The sequence below is a fragment of the Chiloscyllium punctatum genome, chromosome 5, assembly GCF_047496795.1.
Source record: "Chiloscyllium punctatum isolate Juve2018m chromosome 5, sChiPun1.3, whole genome shotgun sequence".
Taxonomy (NCBI): domain Eukaryota; kingdom Metazoa; phylum Chordata; class Chondrichthyes; order Orectolobiformes; family Hemiscylliidae; genus Chiloscyllium; species Chiloscyllium punctatum.
In genome coordinates, this window is record NC_092743.1 from 21,002,156 (window position 1) to 21,021,975 (window position 19,820).

General features: G+C 41.8%; 1 protein-coding gene across 1 annotated transcript; it reads left to right on the top strand.

The window, feature by feature from the left end:
- The first annotated feature begins 592 nt into the window (after positions 1–592).
- chrac1 (chromatin accessibility complex subunit 1) lies at positions 593–12,288 on the top strand. The gene is made up of 3 exons (XM_072569895.1): positions 593–787; positions 2,236–2,359; positions 11,758–12,288. The coding sequence occupies exons 1-3, from the start codon at positions 608–610 to the stop codon at positions 11,907–11,909; spliced, it is 456 nt and encodes a 151-aa protein (XP_072425996.1). The 5' UTR covers positions 593–607; the 3' UTR covers positions 11,910–12,288.
- The last annotated feature ends 7,532 nt before the right edge of the window (positions 12,289–19,820 follow it).

Consider the following 19,820-nt stretch of genomic DNA (forward strand, 5'->3'; position numbering starts at 1 on the left):
TCCATATGTTTCTCCAGTTTGCATCTTAACAAATCTGAGATAGCAACTCAAACAGTTTGCAAGATTCACTGTTACTAATAATATAACACTAATGTATTGATAACAAGAAGCACCAGCCACATGTCCCTGAGAGAGGGTCTGGTCCCATCTGTGAGGAAACCTACATCAACAGAAGGAGGGGGTGGATGTCAACAGTGGAACAAATAATAACATCCAAAGGAGCACATAACATCAGATTTAAAACATTTTATATTAAATATATCTTTCATTCTCTATTCGGTTCTGATAAATATCCTGTAGAAAGCAAGATTTACGTGAAAATATTTAATCAGTGTTTCACATCTCCCCCCTTTTCATGTGGAATGATCCAGGATGGTTGAGACCAAGTTTGTCTCAGCAGGAGGGGATTTTTGTCTAAGTTATAATTTTCATTGCCAGTAGAGGGGTGTGTCTGGAAGTGAATTGCCTACATCTTTATATATTTCAAGACAATCTGTACATTATGTTAATGCGAACCGGTTTAGGTTGTGAAGAACCTCTGTCCAGCTCCCTCATTCCGCCGTGACTCCCCTCTCCAAACCGCCGGCAGTGGTGTGTGCTGAGTAAGATGGCGGCGGTGAAGCGGCGTGAGGGCCTGAGGTTCCCGGCTCGGCCCAGCCTCCCCGCCCCGGGCTCGGCCTCCGCCCCCGCTGCACTGCCCCTCTCCCGGGTCAAACTCATCATGAAGAGTTGCCCCGACGTCTCGAGTATCAACCAGGACGCCTTGTTCCTCACTGCCAAGGCCACGGTGAGCGGGGCGAGTGAAGGGGGTGAGGTGGCGAGATAATGGAGTCCACAGTCATAGAGATGTACAACCTGGAAACAGACCCTTCGGTCCAACCTGGACATGCCGACCAGATATCCCAACACGATTAGATTACTTACAGTGTGGAAACAGGCCCTTCGGCCCAACAAGTCCACACCGACCCACAACCCACCCATTCCCCTACATTTACCCCTTACCTAACACTACGGGCAATTTAGCATGGCCAATTCACCTAACCTGCACATCTTTGGACTGTGGGAGGAAACCGGAGCACCCGGAGGAAACCCACGCAGACACGGGGAGAACGTGCAAACTCCACACAGTCAGTCACCTGAGGTGGGAATTGAACCCGGGTCTCTGGCGCTGAGAGGCAGCAGTGCTAACCACTGAGCCACCCATCTAGTCCCACCTGCCAGCACCCGGCCCATATCCCTCCAAACCCTTCCTATTCATATACCCATCCAAATGCCTCTTAAATGCTGCAATTGTACCAGCCTCCACCACTTCCTCTGGCAGCTCATTCCATACACGTACCACCCTCTGCGTGAAAAAATTGCCCTTTAGGTCTCTTTTATATCTTTCCACTCTCACCCTAAACCTATGCCCTCTAGTTCTGGACTCCCCCACCCCAGGGAAAAGACTTTGTCTATTTATCCTATCCATGTCTCTCATAATTTTGTAAACCTCTATAATGTCACCCCCTCAGCCTCCAACACTCCAGGGAAAACAGCCCCAGCCTCTCCCTATAGCTCAAACCCTCCAACCCTGGCAGCATCTTTATAAATCTTTTCTGAACCCTTTCAAGTTTCACAACATCTTTCCGATAGGAAGGAGACCAGAATTCCACACAATATACCAACAGTGGCCTAACCAATGTCTTGTACAGCCACAAGATGACCTCCCAATTCCTGTACTCCATTTCCGACCAACAAAGGAAAGCATACCAAACACCTTCTTCACTATCCTATCGGCCTGTGACTTCACTTTCAAGGAGCTATGAACCTGCACTCCAAGGTCTCTTTGTTCAGCAACACTCCCTAGGACCTTACCATTAAGTGTATGCGACCTGCTAAGGTGTTGTACATGGTATATTGTTTGGTGATACAAAGTTAGTGTACTGGAAAATCTCAGTAGGTCTTGGCAGGGAGAGAAACAATTAATGTTTTGAGTCAAGTGACTATATCTGTAATAATTCTCATTTAGTGAGCTGGTGGAGACATAATGGGCTGCATGGCTTCCTTCTGCACTGTAACACTTCGACCCTGGAAACTTTTCCAAAGAACGGTGATTAGACTTGAAACATAACTCTGTTTTTCTCTCCATGTTTGCTAACAGGTCTACTGAATTTCTCCAGCACTTACTGCTTATATTTTAGATTTCCTGCATCTGAATAGTTTGCTTCTGTTAAACTCCTTGTTATTATATTTCAGGAATTATTTGTGCAGCACCTAGCCACATGTGCATACAAAAGCAGCAGTTCAGAAAAGAAGGAATTAACATACAATCACCTGGCTGACTGTGTGGAGAACTCTGAAACATTCCAGTTTCTGGCTGGTGTGTATATCTCAATAACTATTATGAACAGGTTAAAATGACTTTCACTGAGACATTTAGGTGTTGGAAAGGTCATTAAGTACAATGAATGACATCAAGTAGAGAACATTTGAATTACATCATTTACTTTTTCAAACTGGAAACAAAAGATTCTGGGAATCACAGGTCAGGCAACATCTGTGAAGAGAGAGCGAGCTAATGTTTCAAGTCTAGATGACTTTTTGTCATCTAAGCTGAAGCAGAGCTCTGATGAAGAGTCATCTAGACTTAAAACATTAGCTTGCTCTCTCTCCAAAAATGCTGCTTGACCTGCTGTGATTTCCAGTTTTTTTTTTGTTTTCAGTACAGATTCCAGCATCTGCACTAATTTGCTCCTCCTTTTACTTTTGAAACCAGTTTGACAAATCTCAAAAGAACATAAATAAACTTGCAGAACAACTTGGCAAATAAAGTTCCGAACAGATAAATCTGATGTCGTATGTTTTAGTGGAAAGAAAGAATAGGAAAGTCACATGTCTTAGAAGGTGCAAGTCTTAAGTGGGAGGAACAAAGAAATCCGAGTAAAAATGCAAGAAGTAAAACATTGCAGAATAAGCCTAGAGTGATAACCACGTGTGAACTTATGCCAAACAACGTTAGAGTAATCTGGTTGCCGAATTATAAAAAGAATAAAGAAGAAATGGAGGGGGTGCAGAGAAGATTGACAAGGCTAATACCAGAAGTGTGTGACTATACACATCAGGAAAGGATTGACAGACTGGGTCTCTTTCTTTGAAAAAAAAGACTTGAGGGGGATTTGTTTTTCTCCCCCTTTATTGTTGTCTGGGATGTGGACGTTAATGGCAAGGTCAACATTTGTTGCTCATCCCTAATTACACTACAACTGAGCGCACTGTTAAGCCATTTTAGAGAGCAGTTTAAGAGTCAACTGCATTGCTGTGTTTGGAGTTGACTCTAGGCCAGACTGGGAAAGGACTACACCTTTCTGTTGTGTACACTGCCATCCAAATATGGTGAGTTCTTTAGGGGCTCATGTTGTCTTGTACAAGCAACGGCAGACATCTTCTGGCCTAATTAGAAGAGCTTTGTAGCGTAAACAGATGTATTTTATTGCACTGAAAACCACAAATTCTGGCAATCACAGTGGGTCAGTCAGCATCCATGGAGAGTGAGCGAGTGTTTAAGCGTGACCTGCTGTGATCTCCAGAATTTGTTGTTTCGGTACAGATTCCAGCATCTGCAGTAATGTGTTCCTAGATTTTATTCGAAAAGCCTAAAGTTGCATCCACCTCCCACAAAATCCTACTTTACTATGTCACCAAGTCTTTGTGATATCATCACAAAGTGTCATGCTTATTATGCTCAGTCAAGTAGTAACCTTTTCAGAAATCACAGTTCTACATACAGCATTTGTCCCGTCTTGACATTACAAATTCAGACAGCTGTAGGTTTCTAATGTTTCCCTAAACAAGTTATTTTCAGACTTGCAATAATTTTCTTTGATGTGTAAAAAGTAATTGCCTTGACCTGTCTTCCTGGTGGTCTGAGCTTCTTTTCTGAATTTTTAATCCCTTGTGTTTCTTTCATGTAGGATGTTATCCCTGCTAGAGCAAACACTTTTATCTTTGCAGAATCTTAAATAATTGCTTATTTCTTTGAATTGTATGCACCAAATTTTCAGTTTGTTTCCATGGATGTTTGGTCTCAAACTCCCCCAATTAGATTTTGTCTTACTTCAATTAATTGATTAGTTTGCAATTTCTCATACCCTCCTTGGTTGAGTTAATAGGGAAATAAACTTGCTCATTTCTTCAATTGTGCTACGTAAAGATTAGTCTTTGGGCGGTAGGGAGGTTAGATGTTCAACTTCCACTTATTCCTTTCCAAGTCACCTTCACATCTAACGTGTGATTTAGATTTGTCATAACTGGTGGTTCACCATTCTGTATTCAGTAGTCTGGCTCAGTTCAGTTGCAGATGCTACATTTGCTTCTCATGAGGAAATTGTTCAGTTGCTTCTTTATTGACCTTTTTATTTTTGAAGCTTATTGGCACTTGGAATCTTTGATAATGGTGGATACTGTTTCTACAGAACCAATGTACTCACTTCCATCTCATTGTCTTCATGAAACCAGAGATACAGACAGATGTTTCTGTGGCCAGCAGAGAAAAACCAGAATGGTGTGTTGTTTCCCTGGTGTCAGGATCAAAGATGTTTCAGAGAGGGTGCAGAATGTTCTCACGGGGGAAGAGGGGCCAGCAAGAGGTCATTGTCCACATTGGAACCAATGACATAGGAAGGGAAAAGGTTGAGATTCTGAAGGGAGATTAGAGAATTAGGCAGAAATTGAAAAAGGAGGTCCTCAAGGGTAGTAATATCTGGATTATTCCCAATGCTTCAAGCTAATGAGGGCAGAAATAGGAGGATAGAGCAGATGAATGCATGGCTGAGGAGCTGGTGTGTGGGAGAAGGATTCACATTTTTGTATCATTGGAATCTCTTTTGGGGTCGAAGTGACCTGTACAAGAAGGATGGATTGCACCTAAATTGGAAGGGGACTAATATACTGACAGGGAAATTTGCTAGAACTGCTTGGGAGGATTTAAACTAGTAAAATGGGGGGATGGGTGGGACCCAGGGAGATAGTGAGGAAAGAGATCGCTCTGAGACAGATCTGAGCTGAGAACAGAAGTGAGTCAAACAGTCAGGGCAGGCAGGGACAAGGTAGAACTAATAAATTAAACTGCATTTATTTCAATGCAAGGGGCCTAACAGGGAAGGCAGATGAACTCAGGGCATGGTTAGGAACATGGGACTGGGATATCGTAGCAATGACGGAAACATGGCTCAGGGATGGGCAGGACTGGCAGCTTAATGTTCCAGAATACAAATGCCACAGGAAGGATAGAAAGGGAAGCAACAGCGGAGGGGGAGTGGCATTTTTGAAAAGGGATGGCATTACAGCTGTGCTGAGGGAGGATATTCCCGGAAATACATCCAGGGAAGTTATTTGGGTGGAACTGAGAAATAAGAAAGGGATGATCACATTATTGGGATTATTATAGACCTCCCAATAGTCTGAGGGAAATTGAGAAACAAACTTGTAAGGAGATCTCTGTAAGAATAATAGGGTAGTTATGGTAGTGGATTTTAACTTTCCAAACATGGACTGGGACTACCATAGTGTTAAAGGTTTAAATGGAGAGGAATTTCTTAAGTGTATACAAGACAATTTTCTGATTCAGTATGTGGATGTACCTACTAGAGAAGGTGCAAAACTTGACCTACTCTTGGGAAATAAGGCAGGGCAATTGACTGAGGTGTCAATGGGGGAGCACTTTGGGGCCAGCGACCATAATTCTATTCATTTTAAAATAGTGATAGAAAAGGATGGACCAGATCTAAAAGTTGAAATTCTAAATTGGAGAAAGGCCAATTTTGACGTTATTAGGCAAGAACTTTTGAAAGCTGATTGGAGGCAGATGTTCGCAGATAAAGGGATGGCTGGAAAATGGGAAGCCTTCAGAAATGAGATAACAAGAATCCAGAGAAAGTATATTCCTGTCAGGGTGAAAGGGAAGGCTGGTAGGTATAGGGAAGCTGGATGACTAAAGAATTTGAGGGTTTGGTTAAGAAAAAGAAGGAAGTATATGTCAGGTACAGACAGGATAGATCGAGTGAATCCTTAGAAGAGTATAAAGGAAGTAGGAGTATACTTAAGAAGGAAATCAGGAGGGCAAAACGGGGACATGAGCTAGCTTTGGCAAATAGAATTAAGGAGAATCCAAAGGGTTTTTACAAATATAATAAGGACAAAAGGGTAACGAGGGAGAGAATAGGGCCCCTCAAAATCAGCAAGGCGGCCTTTGTGTGGAGCCACAGAAAATGGGGGAGATACTAAACAAATATCTTGCATCAGTATTTACTGTGGAAAAGGATATGAAAGATGTAGACTGTAGGGAAGTAGATGGTGACATCTTGCAAAATGTTCAGATTACAGAGCAGAAGTGCTGGATGTCTTGAAATGGTTAAAGGTGGATAAATCCCCAGGACCTGATCAGGTGTACCCTAGAACTCTGTGGGAAGCTAGAGAAGTGATTGCTGGGCCTCTTGCTGAGATATTTGAATCATCAATAGTCACAGGTGAGGTGCTGGATGACTGGAGGTTGGCAAACATGGTGCCACTGTTTAAGAAGGGCAGTAAAAACAAGCCTGGGAACTGTAGACCGGTGAGCCTGACCTTGGTGGTGGGCAAGTTGTTGGAGGGAATACTGAGGGACAGGATATAAATGTATTTGGAAAGGCAAGGACTGATTCGGGATAGTCAACATGACTTTTTGCGTGGGAAATCATGTCTCACAAACTTGATTGAGTTTTTTGATTAAGTAACAAAGAAGGTTGATGAGGGCAGAGCAGTAGATGTGATCTATATGGACTTCAGTAAGGCATTCGAGAAGGTTCCCCATGGGAGACTGATTAGCAAGGTTAGATCTCATGGAATACAGGGAGAACTAGCCATTTGGATACAGAACTGGCTCAAAGGTAGAAGACAGAGGGTGGAGGTGGAGGGTTGCTTTTCAGACTGGAGACCTGTGACCAGTGGAGTGCCACAAGGATCGGTGCTGGGCCCTCTACTTTTTGTCATTTACATAAATAATTTGGATGTGAGCACAAGAGGTACAGTAAGTAAGTTTGCAGATGACACCAAATTTGGAGGTGAAGTGGACAGCGAAGAGGGTTACCTCCGATTACAACAGGATCTGGAACAGATGGGCCAATGGGCCGAGAAGTGGCAGATGGAGTTTAATTCAGATAAATGCGAGGTGCTGCGTTTTGGGAAAGCAAATCTTAGCAGGACTTATACATTTAATGGTAAGGTCCCAGGGAGTGTTGCTGAACAAAGAGACCTTGGAGTGCAGGTTCATAGCTCCTTGAAAGTGGAGTCGCAGGTAGATAGGATAGTGAAGAAGGCGTTTGGTATGCTTTATTGGTCAGAATATTGAGTACAGGAGTTGGGAGGTCATGTCGCGGCTGTACAGGACATTGGCTAGGCCACTGTTGGAATATTGCGTGCAATTCTGGTGTCCTTCCTATCGGAAGGATGTAGTGAAACTTGAAAGGGTTCAGAAAAGATTTACAAGGATGTTGCCAGGGTTGGAAGGTCTGAGCTACAGGGAGAGGCTGAACAGGCTGGGGCTGTTTTCCCTGGAGCGTCGGAGGCTGAGGGGGTGACCTTATAGAGGTTTACAAAATCATGAGGGGCATGGATAGGGTAAATAGGCAAAGTCTTTTCCCTGGGGTCGGGGGGTCCAGAACTAGAGGGCATAGGTTTAGGGTGAGAGGGGAAAGAGACCTAAGGGGCAACTTTTTCACGCAGAGGGTGGTACGTGTATGAAATGAGCTGCCAGAGGATGTGGTGGAGGCTGGTATAATTGCGACATTTAAGAGGCATTTGGATGGGTATATGAATAGGAAGAGTTTGGAGGGACATGGGCGGGTGCTGGCCGGTGGGATTAGATTGGGTTGGGATATCTGGTCGGCATGGATGGGTTGGACCGAAGGGTCTGTTTCCATGCTGTTCATCTCTATGACTCTATGAAACACATTTGTAATTCCACTGTAACTGACCTTGGGATTATGCCTTTTGTTCTGGTTCTGCATGAGCTCATTAAGCCCTGTAAAATCATTTACCAGCTGTTCTTGACTTCTGCTTAACTTTTGAATGAGATTGAGGTTCAATACCCTTTTACTCAGAAGAAAGAATTCCTGGTTATGAAGTACGTTATTGATTTTCTGCTACTTGAATTCTCCTGTATTGGAGTTTTGCTTGCAGCACATGTTTAACATCAATTACAATGCCTCTGAAGCATGTAGCTGAATTTCTGTCTGCTGTAAGCAGTAATTTGTTAATGAAGGTTCAGTATTTGATTATATTGTGACACTTGTTCCCATGTCTAGCTTAAAATTTATGAGATATTTATTGACACAAATGTCTACTTTTCAATTTGTTTAATCTGACTTAAGTTTCCCCAAAGAGAGCTTTAGAACTGGAGACTGTTGTACCTCAATTATCTCTTGTTTTCATTTGTTTTTATATGGCTGTGTATAGCCTCAGCACATTTTCTGGAAATGACCTTTTGCTTTTGAATAAAGCCAGCACTTTTAATAGCTGGGCACCCCTACTGAGATCTCTTTGCTCCACAATGTTGGCAAAGTTTTTGTCTGTCCTATTACATTGGCTTATCATTTGTCTCTTTCGTAATTATTGTACTTCAGAACTGAATGTTTTTAAAGATCCTTCCTGCCAAGTTTCTCCAGTTAAGATTGGTGTTACCTCTGGTCTTCTGCTTTATTTATCATCTGAATGTCTCTCTAGTGTCATGTTGTCTTTGGACTGCAGTACATTCGAATCATCAACGCATATGTATCACGAGTGAGTTAAGGAAATAAAAGGCAAAGACTTGTCCATAATGCCAGCAATAATCCTGTCTCTTGAAACCACCAGAGTCATATTTGTTCACCTGTCCTTAGAGATTCCCCTGGATGTTATATTCTATATTCATCTGTTTAAATCCTGATCTTCAAGCATTTTATTATAGATTTAAATATTTGTCACAGGCTTTCAATATCTTTTCAAATGTCTCTTTTGCTTTTATTATTACTTGAAGAGCAATAACAATATAATCTATTTTACTCCTAACTGTGTACAGAAGTATATTTACTTATGTAGTTTCTGAACTTGGTATCCAGTTTCAAAGCTATTTTATGCCTTAAGAATTTTTTTCCACAGAATGTCCAATTGTATGTTCTATTAGGCCCATCTTTGAAATTGAATCTTTATGCTAACACTATTTCCTATTGTGATTGTGTTATGGAGGATTTGCTTTGCAATAATGGTGGTTCTCCCTCATTTTGCTATGGAGGATTTTTCTGCTGTTTGCAGCTGTGATTGAGATTCACAGCTTTGGGGAGTATCCTGAATAAAATTTATACCAGAATCACTTACTAATTTTAGAATACCAACATTTGTCTGCATTAAATGTTTGATTTTTTTTATTTCCCCAAAAAGTTCATTCCTGGATTTTGCAAAATTCTATCTTGGGCCTATTGGCTCCACCTCTGTACTGAGTAGTATGTCATGGCATTATTTGATCTGAACTACAATTGATTTATTTGGATTCTTGTACCTTCAGCCTGAATTACTGTACTATTTAAAGTTTCCCTCTTTGTATCAGAGATTTTTTAGTTTTGACGCATACATTTTCCAAGTCCATCCACTCACTGGTTCAACTTGGCCTCCCAGTTTGTGATACAGCCTGAACCTCTTTCTTGGATCTGCAGATTTCTTCAGTTCCAGCACTCCTCTTTTCTGGTCTAGAATGCTTTTTGTCTCCCTCTCTCTGAAGTATTCTTCAGTGTTGTTTCCATAGATCTTTTTGTGGTTTGCAGGGTTTGGCAGTCAATAATATCAATGTTTCTTGAAGTCTTCTGGGTTACTGACCTATTTGCCATGTTGGGATTAGTGCTGCTGAATTAAATCTTCAGATCTCTCACCATTCACTATGTTGGGTGTGCTGTAATCCCATATCTTTTAAATAATGCTGACTGCCCGTCACCTCCCTTGCTTGCTCCCTCTGGAAAGACACAATCTTTGGTCTCTCTCTCTCAGAATCTTACCTTACTCTCCCACCAAGTCCTCATGCATCATAGTGGGTGCTGTTTATTGGATTCAATCTAGTATTAATTCATTAGATCCTTGCAGTTCCATTTATAACAATTTCCTTTCCTCGGAGACATTACCCTACAGGACACTTGTGAAACAAGTGGGAATTTTCCAACAATCACTTCAGTATTTTTATAAATCAGTAAAGAGTGCTTTTTAATCCAAATTGATTAATTGAATTTAAATTACACAACCTGCAAGAATGGGATGGCACAGTGGCTAGCACTGCTGTCTCTCAGCGCCAGGGACCCGGGTTCAATTCCAGTCTCGGACGACTGTCTGTGTGGAGTTTGCATATTCTCCCTGTGTCTGTGTGGGTTCCCTTCCACAGTCCAAAGATGTGCAGGTTAGGTGGATTGGCTATGCTAAATTGCCTGTAGTAAGCAGAGATGTGTAAATTAGGTGGATTAGCCATGGGAAATGCAGTGTTAGAGGGGGAGTCTGTAACTGCCCGTCACAAGTGCCTCACCTCCCTTGCTTTTTAGTGATTCATAAAAGTACTGAAGTGATTGTTGGAAAATTCCCACTTCCTTCACAAATGTCCTGCAGGGTAATGTCTCTTAAGGAAGGAAATTGTTGTAAATAGATCTGGAGGTGAGTCTTGGTGGGATGCACTTCAGAGAGTTGGTGTGCCAAATAGCCTGTTTCTGAATTGCAGGGATTCTATGATATCTGTGAGGTTTATAAAATCATGAGGGGCATGGGTAGGGTAAATAGACAAGGTCTTTTTCCTGGGGTGGGGGAGTCCAGAACTAGAGGACATAGGTTTAGGGTGAGAGGGGAAAGATATGAGACCTAAGGGGCACCTTTTTCCACAGAGGGTAGCGTGTGCATAGACTGAGCTGCCAGAGGAAGTGCTGGAGGCTGGTACAATAACAACATATAAAAGGCATCTGAATTGGTATATAAATAGGAAGGGTTTAGAGGGATGTGGGCCAAGTGCTGGCAAATGGGACTAGATTAGGTTAGGATATCTGGTCGGCATGGATGAGTTGGACCAAAGGGTCTGTTTCCGTGCTGTACATCTCTATGACTATATAAACCAGTTTCTTCAGCCTAGATTACTAGCCCAGTGACATTATGCCATCATCTGTAGTTTAATAGGGATCTTTAAAATGATGTAAGGCATTGTTTGGTTGCAAAGAACTGTCCCTTTTGTGGGGCAGAATATTTCTAGAGGCTATCAATATTGGAGAGTCTCTCAGGAAATTCAATGGGGTGTTCAGGAGAGATGTCTTTACCCAGTGAATGATGAAAATGTTGACCATGAACAGGATAGATGCATTTAACGGGAAAATATACAAATGCGAGGGAGAAGGGAATAGAGAGTTGCAATGGTAGATTTTGATCGGGCAAGGTGGGAAGAGACTCGAAGCAAATCACCTGTGTTTGGGGAGGGGGAGGGGTGCAGTGTGGTTGGTGATTTGAGTGGCCTGCTTCTGCATCTCATATCCTGTATACTTTGGAATGGACTGTAGAAAAGACCTAAAATTTGGAAGTGGATAAGAAATTGGCTAAAGCACAGGCATCAGTAGGTACTTATTAGAGAGGTGTTTTATGGGGGGAGAAAAGGATATGCTAGGTTATAGTTATTGGAAGAATGATTAATCAGTCACATACTGAAGCAATGATTTGATGGATATCTGCTTTAACAAGGTGATAATACTGTTACAGATATCTTACCAAAGAAGATCTTAGCAAGTGAATACCTCAAGATGCTCGAGGAGGAGAAAGAAGGAGGAGGTGGTGATGCAGAAGGCAATGATGAAAATGACGAGGATGACGAGGAGGATGAAGATGAGGACGAAGAGGAAAATGAGTCCTAAAGGAAGTTGCAGAGTGCCTTTTCACTATACCAGCATCTCACTGGCGATTGTACAAAAGCTGCAATATATAGCAAATCTCAATGCCAAGACTATTGTGTACTTTGGGATTATTCGACACAAACCTGCATATGCAAAACTTGTAAATTCCAAAGTATAGGTAACTGTGAAGAACTGAGTAATGATCAAATAGGAAGTCTGGAGTTAACGTTAACAGTTCCTTCAGTTCAATGATAGGAAACTGCTGTTTTTCTTTTTGAAAAGACAAGTTTTTTTTTCCTGGTTGTGTTATTGGTAAATAACAGGACAAATTTGGTATAATATTGTGTAAATATGTGAAATATACTTTTTGTATGTTTGGAAAAATAAAGAGACAAATGTATTATTGGATTGAGATCATTTAATGACTGAATTAGATATTTATTTTGTAAAAATGCTCAATTTTATATTTTTTAACTTTTAGTGGGGTGAATTGAGTGCTCTTACTTTACCCGCCAAATGAAACTATCCATTGGGGGTGCGAGATCTCTGAACTATTTAACATTTGTATAAAAAAATTTGTTTGAGAGCAACTTCCAAGTAGATAATCAGAATTTGTACTAAGCCATTTTACTAATGTCTCAAAATGTAAGAATAGGCAGCTGCACTGTACAGTATGTGTTGCAGTGATTCTGATTGTCAAGCAGTGAAAAAAATCCCTCATTGTGGCTTGAACTTGTTACTTTGGATGTGTGTCATTGAGTTAGGAAAGCTGCTGTACAAACTTAACAGTTCTTGGTGGTGATAGCCAATCTGTCTGGACAGAGAGCCTCACTCAATGTTCCCTAGCTTAAAATTGGCATTTTGTGGGTAACTAATTTAATCACACTTGATCCAACTCAGCCATTCCACTTAGACTTGGTTCTCTTGATCTAACTGCTGTACTTTGTCAGGAAAACATTGGAGGACTGCATCTTCCTGCGCAAGAATCACAATGCTGTGAAAAATGTTCTGGACGTGAGTTTGCACCAAATCATCCTACCCTGGCTACGCACACATGCAGACAGCTGAATTTTTAAAAATTCTCTTACAGGTTGTGGGTTTTGTTGTCTGGGCTAGGTGGTATGGTGGCTCGGTGATTACCACTACTGCCTCACAACGCCAGGGACCTGGGTTTGATTCCTGCCTTGGGCAACTGTCCATGTCTACATGGGTTTCCTCCCACAACCCAGAGATGTGCAGGTTAGGTGAATTGGCCATGCTAAATTGCCCATAATGTTAGGTGCATTAGTCGGGGGTAAATGTAGGGGAATGGGTCTGGGTGGATTACCTTTTGGAGGGTAAGTGTGGACTTGTTGGGCCGATGGGAATCCAATCTAATCATTTATTGCTCCTCCCAAGTTGCTTTTGAAAAGGTGGTGATGAGCTGCTGCCTTGAACTGTTTGAAGTCCTCTGGTGACTTAAAGCTTTTTCACCTAGATGTTGGAGGTTGGGAATGTACTGCCTCAAAGGATAGTTGAGGCAGAACACTTCACAACCTTTAAGAAATACTTGGATGAATACCAAGTGTCATAACATTCAAAGCTATGGGGTTATTACAGGAAAGTGTGACTAGTGTATGTTGTCAAATATTTTGGCCGTACAGACTTGATGGGCTGAAGGACCTCTTCTGTGTGATTCTATGAATCAGTTGGGCTGCTTACTTTGAATGGTGTCAAGCTTATTGACTTTTGTTGGAACTGCATCCATCCTCTTCTCACCTGTGCCTTGTAGATTGTGGATAGGCTTTGAGGAGTCAGGAAGTGGAGTTACTCCTCACACGTTCCAGCCTCTGATTTATTTCTGTGGCTCTCTAGATCAATGGTAACTTCTTAGCCTGTAGATAATGTGGGAATTCAGTGATAATTATACCAGTGAACATCAAGGGATGATGATTGGTTTCTCTCTTGTTGGAGATGGTTATTGTCTGGCACTTGTATTAATGCTACTTGTTGATATGCACCTGAAACTTGCCAGTTCTTCTTGTCTTTGGATACAGATTGCTCCAGTATTTGAGGTATTAACAAATGAACATAAATCTACCTCCTCTTTAAATATTTCCAGTTAACTGGCATCTGCAACTTTTCTGGGGTAGAGAATTTCAGATATTCAGTACTCTGGGAAAATAAATTGCTTCACATCTCAGTTTTAAATATGTTCCCTCACTTTGTGACTCCCACCCCCATTCCCACCCTAAAATTCCAAAATATCTTCTCAACATCAAGCCCCTTCAGAACCTTGTGTGTTTCAATAAGATCATTCTATTCTTCTAACCTCTAATGAATAAAACACTAAGTTCCTCTCCATTTTTAATTCTCCAGTTGCATACTCCAAGGATGACTATAGGTGCAGGAGTAGGCCATTTGACTCTTCAAGCCAGCACCACCATTCATTATGATCATCCACAATCGGTATCCTGTTCCTGCCTTATCCCCATAACCCTTGATTCCACTATGTTTAAGAGGTCTATCCATCTCTTTCTTGAAAGTATCCAGAGACTTGGCTTCCACTGTCTTCTGGAGCAGGGCATTCCATATTATCCATCACTCTCTAGGTGAAAAGGTTTCTCTTCAACTCTGTTCTAAATGGCCTACTCCTACTGTGTTCTCTGGTTCTAAACTCATCCATCAGCGGAAACATACTTCCTACCTCCGGAGTGCTCAACTCATCTATATTATTACAAATGGTGTGTGGAGATTTAGTCATAGAGACGTACAGCACAGAAACAGTCCCTTCGGTCCAACTCGTCCATGCTGACCAGATATCCCAACCCACCTGCCAGCACCTGGCCCTCCTATTCATATACCCATCCAGATACCTTTTAAATGTTGCAATTGTACCAGCCTCCACCACTTCCTCTGGCAGCTCATTCCATACATGCACCACCTGCTGTGTGAAAACGTTGCCCCTAAGGTCCCTTTTATATCTTTTCCCTAAACCTATGCCCTATAGTCCTGGACTTCCCCATTCCAGGGAAAAGACTTTGTCTATTTATCCTATCCATGCCCCTCATAATTTTGTAAACCTCTATAAGGTCACCCCTCAGCCTTCAACGCTCCAGAGAAAACAGCCACAGCCTATTCAACCTCTCACTATAGCTCAAATCCTTCAAACCTGGCAACATCCTTGTAAATCTTTTCTGCTTCAAATTACTGCTTACAGCAGACAGAAATTCAACTACATGCTTCAGAGGCATTGTAATTGATGTTAAACATATGCTGCAAGCAAAGCTCCAATACAGGAGAATTCAAGTAGCAGAAAATCAATAATGTACTTCATAACCAGGAATTCTTTCTTCTGAGTAAAAGGGTATTGAACTTCAATCTCATTCAAAAGTTAAGCAGAAGTCAAGAACAGCTGGTAGATGATTTTACGGGGCTTAATGAGCTCATGCAGAACCAGAACAAAAGGCATAATTTCACAGTGAAATTACAAATGTGTTTCATAGAGTCATAGAGATGAACAGCATGGAAACAGACCCTTCGGTCCAACCTGTCCATGCCGACCAGATATCCCAACCCAATCTAGTCCCACCGGCCAGCACCCGCCCATATCCCTCCAAACCCTTCCCATTCATATACCCATCCAAATGCCTCTTAAATGTCGCAATTGTATCAGCCTCCACCACATCCTCTGGCAGCTCATTCCATACACATACCACCGTCTGCGTGAAAAAGTTGCCCCTTAGGTCTCTTTTATATCTTTCCCCTCTCACCCTAAACCTATGCCCTCTAGTTCTGGACTCTCCGACCCCAGGGAAAAGACTTTGTCTATTTATCCTATCCATGCCCCTCATAATTTTGTAAACCTCTTTAAGGTCACCCCCTCAGCCTCAGATACTCCAGGGAAAACAGCCCCAGCCTGTTCAGCGTCTCCCTGTAGCTCAGACCTTCCAACCCTGGCAACATCCTTGTAAATCTTTTCTGAACCCTTTCAAGTTTCACAACATCTTTCCGATAGGAAAGACACCAGAATTGCACGCAATAATCCAACAGTGGCCTACATGACCTCTCAACTCCTGTACTCAATATTCTGACCAATAAAGGAAAGCAGACCAAATGCTGCCTTCACTATCCCATCTATCTGCAAATCCATTTTCAAAGAGCTATGAACCTGCCTCCAACGTCTCTTTGTTCAGCAAAACTCCTGAGGACCTCACCATTAAGGTATAAGTCCTGATAATATTTGTCTTATGTTTTGACTTGTTACTAATTATTCTGGTTCTAATATCTGCTGTCTCTTCTATGTATATTTTAGACTCTTTCCTGTCACACTTTGATTATCACTTCTGGCCATTCTGCTCCATTGCTATCCTTTCTTTTTGATTCTTTAAACCTTTCATTTGACATCAGCCCAATTAGTTTAAAGTTCTATCTACACCCCCAATTATACAATTCGCTAGAGGCTAAGAAGTCTTGCTGAACATTGTGCAATTATTAGCAAACACTCCCACTTCTGACTTTGTGATGGAGAGATCATTCATGAAGCAATGCAAGATTGTTGGTGTCTAGGACATTACCTTGAGCAACTCCTGTAGGAATGTCCTCAACCTGAGATGATTGACTTCCAAAAATCAAAACCATCTCTTTGTGTTAGGTATAACTGCAAACAGCAAAGCAATCCTACCTCACCACCACTCCCCCACCCGCACTGATTCCACTCACTGCAGTTTTACAGCCAAGATGGATTGTTGGTCTGATGCAACATATGGGTGTGTGTCAAATATGGCCTTGATGTTAAGGACAATCATCTCATCTTATTTCTGGAATGAAGCTACATTGATCCAAACATGGATAAAAGAATGACATCTGGGGCAGAATCCAGACTTGGCATTGACCAAGCTATTACTTTAAAGAAGCCACTTGATAACACTATTGACAGCACCTCTGTCACTTTCCCAATGATAGGGAATAGACTGAGAGCCACAATGGATGTGGTTAGCTCTGGAGCACAATTCATCAGTGCTGGAATGTTGGAACGGTCCATAGGCTTTGTGGTAGCAACCAGCCATTTAATGATGTTACATAGATCAAACTGAATTGGTTGAAGACCAGCATCTGTGATGCTATGGGAGTTTAGAGGAGGCAGTGATGGATCATCCACTCAATCCTTCTGACTGAAGATTATGTTCCCCATTACTAAGAATGGGGCTATTTGGGGAGCCTTCTCCTCCTGGGACAAAGTGAGGACTGCAGATGCTGGAGATCAGAGCTGAAAATGTGTTGCTGGAAAAGCGCAGCAGGTCAGCCAGCATCCAAGGAGCAGGAGAATCGACGTTTTGGGCATGAGCCCTTCTTCCTGATTGTCGATTGTCCTGCTCCTTGGATGCTGCCTGACCTGCTGCGCTTTTCCAGCAACACATTCTCCTCCTGAGAATCCATTCCTGCCCATGTTTGATCTCAAGCCATGAGGCTCCATGGAGTCTGGAGTCAAAATTAAGGACTTTGAACTGTATTCCACTGCACAACCATCTCTGGTACATCTCACCCTGTTGATGGTACATTACGGCAGTAACGATGTTTGGGATATTGTCTGTAAGATGTATTTCCATGAGTGGGGTTGCTTTACCAGTCTGTTGGGGCAGGTTAACTCAATTCTAGCACAGCCGCCAGATGTTAATAAGGTGGCTATGCAGAGTCTACAAAGGTGCATATGCTGTTGGCATTGCTGGTGTCTTGGTTAATCACTGATATCCTGTTGGTCCTGCTACATTCCCTTTTTAAGGCTTTGTAGCATTCAGAAACAACTGAGCAGGACTTGGGACAGAGGTCGAATAACCAGGGCCTGTGCCAGGAACTCATCAGGTTTTTGACTGCTGCCCCTGCAACTAAGTAGCCTGCTCAGCCATTTCAGTGAACAGTGAAGAGTCATCCACATTGCCGTGTATTTGGAATTACATGTAGGCCTGAGCCAGCTAAGGAAAGCAGCATTTTCTTTCTCAAAAGAACGGTGTAGTAAAAGCATATTTACTTCACCAATCAACAAATGGTTTTATGATCACTATTAGACTAGTTTTTAATTCCAGATTCATTAACTGAACTCTAATTTCACCACCTACTTACATCCCATGTTCAAACCTATATTCCCAGAGAATTAGCGAGTCTTTGGATTACGGGCCCAGTGACAACACCACAAAATACTGCAAGCTCTCTTCTAATGTGAAGCTGTGCATAATTACTAGGTTACAGAATTGATTTAATCAGCTTTGCTGTAGAAGTTTAAAAACTTTTGTAGTTTTCTGTAATATAGGAACATGGCTGTCTACTTCAAAGACATTGCAGATTCCAGTCAACGTTGAGATCCTACAGCTGAGAGACCTTGATACAGCCAACCCTAATCAAGTTGTATCAGTAGAAATGAATAAAGCTTTGTGTTTTCTTCATACAGATAACATGTCAACAGTTGTTACATAAAGGGGTTTAAATTAGTCATGTAGTTTGCAGATTAAAGAAGTTAAAAGCACCCTTATAAAGAAGGATGGAAGTTTGTTTTTATTCATTCATGGGATGAGGGCATAGTTGAGGGCAGTTAGGAGTCATTCATTGCTGTGTGTCTGGAGTCACATGTAGGTCAGACCAGGTAAGGATGGCAGTTGGCTTTTCAGAAGACAGTGAACCAGATACATTTTTGACAATTGACAATGGAATCATGATCATCATTAGACTTGGAATTCTTGATTTTATTGTATCCAAATTCCACCATGGCAGGATTCTAACCTGGGTCCCCAGAACATTACCTGGATCTTTCGAATCACAGTCCAGCGATAATACCACTAGGCCATCACTTCCCCATAAATGTCTCTTGCTGGCACAAGTAAACCTGAGAATGGCCATGAGTTCTTTCGAGATTTAAATCCATAACCACGTGAATGATTCAAGCTAAAAAAATTAATGTAACTTTGTTTCAAAGATGCCAGTTATGACACGTTGCAATGAAAAGCTGCGAGTGAGACAGAGCTTCCTTTATTTTGTACATTGGCTCACAGAAGCAGGCGGCCAGTAGTTCAGTTTAGGAACATAGACAGTTGCAACCCATTGAGCCAAAGAAGTAAAAGAGACAATGTTAGCAAGAATTGCACTTTAAGCAAAGAAAATACTATCATTCACTGCACAGCACTGGTGAGGGAGCAGGAGTTCAGCTGAGAGAGGTATCACAAGGAGACAGGCTGGACAATTTGCCAAGTTTGGAGACAGAAGAAATTTACATAATCTTCAAGTTAATTGGTTATTTTCACTGAAGAAGTCTAAGCCTGAGCTGCAAACAGCACAGTTGTTAGGGTTTAAAAAAAGGTTGAAGGATTGCTTAACCAAAAGCTGTTGTAAGGATCCCCATGAAATAGCATAGTTCAGATTAACCAGAACATGGAAGAGAAATTAAAGTGAATTCTTGGGCTGAATCAAAAGTTCTCATTCAAATATACAAACTTTTTGCTGGAATCTACAGGACAGATACAGGATGTTTCCTTCTGTTTTGGTGTCTAGAACCGCACAGTCTCAAGAGTAAGGAACAGGCCACTTAGAGAGAGAAACATGTCTTTATTCGAAGCATGATGAATCTTTGAAATTAGCTGCCCCAGAAGTCTCGAGAAGGTCAGTTGTTGAGTACATTCAAGACTGAGATAACTAGATTTCTACATTTTTTTCAAAAAAATCAAGGATAGTGCAGAAAATGGTGTTGAGATAAATCAGCCATGATCTCACTGGTTGGCAGAGCAGGCTTCAGATGATGGATGGCCTTCCTGCTATTTAAGGTAGGGCTGTTTTCTTGGAGAACGTTGAGAAGTTTGACTGAGGCATTCAAAATCATGAATGATCTGGTCAGAGTAAGGTAAAGAACCTGTTCCTGTTGGTCGAATGACCTTTAATGAGAGGACACATATTTAAGGTAACTGCCAA